At 54.4% G+C, this 2,104-nt stretch overlaps 1 protein-coding gene across 1 annotated transcript in view; it reads left to right on the top strand.

The window, feature by feature from the left end:
- Positions 1-482: 482 nt before the first annotated feature.
- The window catches only part of LOC105886353 (sialic acid-binding Ig-like lectin 16), a 5,365-nt gene continuing 3,743 nt past the window's right edge, over positions 483-2,104 (top strand). The window contains exons 1-3 of the mRNA XM_023507897.1: positions 483-1,267; positions 1,338-1,718; positions 1,937-2,091. Coding sequence (XP_023363665.1) covers positions 979-1,267; positions 1,338-1,718; positions 1,937-2,091 — 825 coding nt within the window. The 5' untranslated portion in view covers positions 483-978. The remainder of the gene's footprint in view (positions 1,268-1,337; positions 1,719-1,936; positions 2,092-2,104) is intronic.

Genomic DNA, 2,104 nt, shown 5'->3' with positions numbered 1-2,104 from the left:
AAACAAACAAATAAACAAACAAACAATGGCGACCTCTCTGTTAAATTTTGTAATGAATATTTTGTTAATAAAGATATGTTTAGCTACAATTTCCCTTTTTCCCTACGTATGGTGACTTTATGGGCGACCTTTGGGACACTCTGTACTTCTCTATTAATTAGCCTCTTCTGGTCATCTCATGTGAAGGGATCCTACAATATTGTCTGGCTTTTGACATGTAGTAGGATGTTTGCAAGTTCACTCACACCGTAGCAGGCATCGGTGCTATGTTCCTTCCTGTGGCTGAACACTATTCCATTATATGGCCAGACCCCATAGTGTCCGTGGAAGATTTCATTTGCTTGTTATTATCCAATACTCAAGCCTTGGGGAAACTGAAGCTGGACAGTACTGACCCTCAAGTTTCCTGGGACCCCTTCCCCTCAACTCAGCACTACCCAGAGCCTCTCAGGGCCCATGAGGGAGAATGAGAGTGGGCTGGGAAGACCCTGTCTGGGTGATGAAGGAGGTAGGGAAGTGACAAGTCCAGATTGTGTGACAACACTGCTCCCCCACACAGTGCAGGTTCCACGATCCCCTTAGACCTCACATACAAACCCAATTCAAAACCAACATTGGTGAGAAATTCAAGATGCCAAACTCAGCACCTTAAACCCAAAGGGTGAGGCCTTCTGAGTGCTGAGACCTCTGCTGTGGCCCCACTTCTTCCTGTGGAGCTGAGAGCCCGAGGTGAGGGCCTCAGAGGTGGCCCCAAGACAGGCAGAGCAGCTCAGTGTCCTTAGGGAGCCTGCAAGGGTCCCTGGGTTTGGGGTCACTTGAGGGCGAGGCCCCTGGGAACACTTTGTCTCCAGTCTTCATGGAGTAGATGTTTGCTGGAGGATGAATCAATGAATAAATGAATGAATGGGCACTGGCCTCTGTCACCTCTTGTGAGCCGTGACTCCCTTCTGTGCCCCAAAAGTCCCTGCTCAGCCTTGGATGCCAAGGCTGACTCAGAGCGGCCACCCTGGTTTGGGGCATGTCCCCATAGCCCCTGCCCTGCTGCTTCCCCCTCAGAAGGGAGAAGTCAGGAGAGGGGTCCTTGCAGAACATGGGCGCTCCCTGAGGTTCCTCTTCTGTGAGCGGGCACTGTCCCTCCCCCAGGCCTGCTGTAAGAGCTTCCTCCCCAGATGGGGCTGCCCAGGAGCCAGACAGTCCCAGGGCAGTCACAGCCACTGGGAATTGAGGATGCTGCTTCTGTTCCTGCTGCTGTCCATGCTGGGGGCAGGTGAGTGGGTCAGGGGCGGGGGCTCCTAGGATGGGGCTGGGGCAGCAGCTGAGCCTCTGTGTCCCCACAGGGTCCCTGAAGGAGGATCCTGATTACCACATTCAAGTTCAGAAGTCGGTGAGCGTGCAGGAGGGCGTGTGTGTCTTTATCCCCTGCACCTTCTCCTACCCCCAGAATGGCTGGACGGAGTCTACCCCAGCTTATGGCTACTGGTTTGAAGAAAGGTCCCACTCTACCACTGGTGCTCCAGTGGCCACAAACAACCTAAATCGAAAGGTGCAAGGGAGGGTGCATGGCCGATTTGAGTTCCGTGGGAGGCCCCAGAACAAGGACTGCTCCCTGGTGATCAGAGAGGCCAAGAAGTTGGACACAGGATATTACTACTTTCGGGTGGAGAGAGGGAGCCACGTAAATCATAATTTCAGGAGAGCATTCTTTCTAGTAGTGACAGGTATGTGGGACCCTGGGGGACAGGAGCAGGGCTGAGCATGGAGGGCTCTCAGGCACTCCCCTGGAGCCCTGGGATGCCCTCGTCTCAGCCCAGCCCTGACTCGGGGATCAGATGTCTAGAGGTCCTGGAGACCCTGGTGCCTGGGTGGCCGGTGATGGTCATCTGTGTGTTTCACTGGGCCTTCGAGGAATGTCCAGCCCCTTGTTTCTCCTGGATAGGGCCTGCCATCTCCTCCCAAGGAACCAGGCCCCAACCTTCCCATGTCTCCATGCTCAACCTCATGCTAAGACTCCAGGACCATGACACCGACCTCACCTGCCAAGTGTCCTTCTCCACAGGGGGGCTGAGCACACAGACCATTGGACTCAGTGTGGCCTGTGAGTGTG

Source organism: Otolemur garnettii, unplaced genomic scaffold (assembly GCF_000181295.1).
Source record: "Otolemur garnettii isolate 467f Iridium unplaced genomic scaffold, OtoGar3 scaffold00211, whole genome shotgun sequence".
NCBI lineage: Eukaryota > Metazoa > Chordata > Mammalia > Primates > Galagidae > Otolemur > Otolemur garnettii.
Note: the sequence above shows the minus strand (reverse complement) of the source record. Positions and strands in the feature narration are given on the sequence as shown.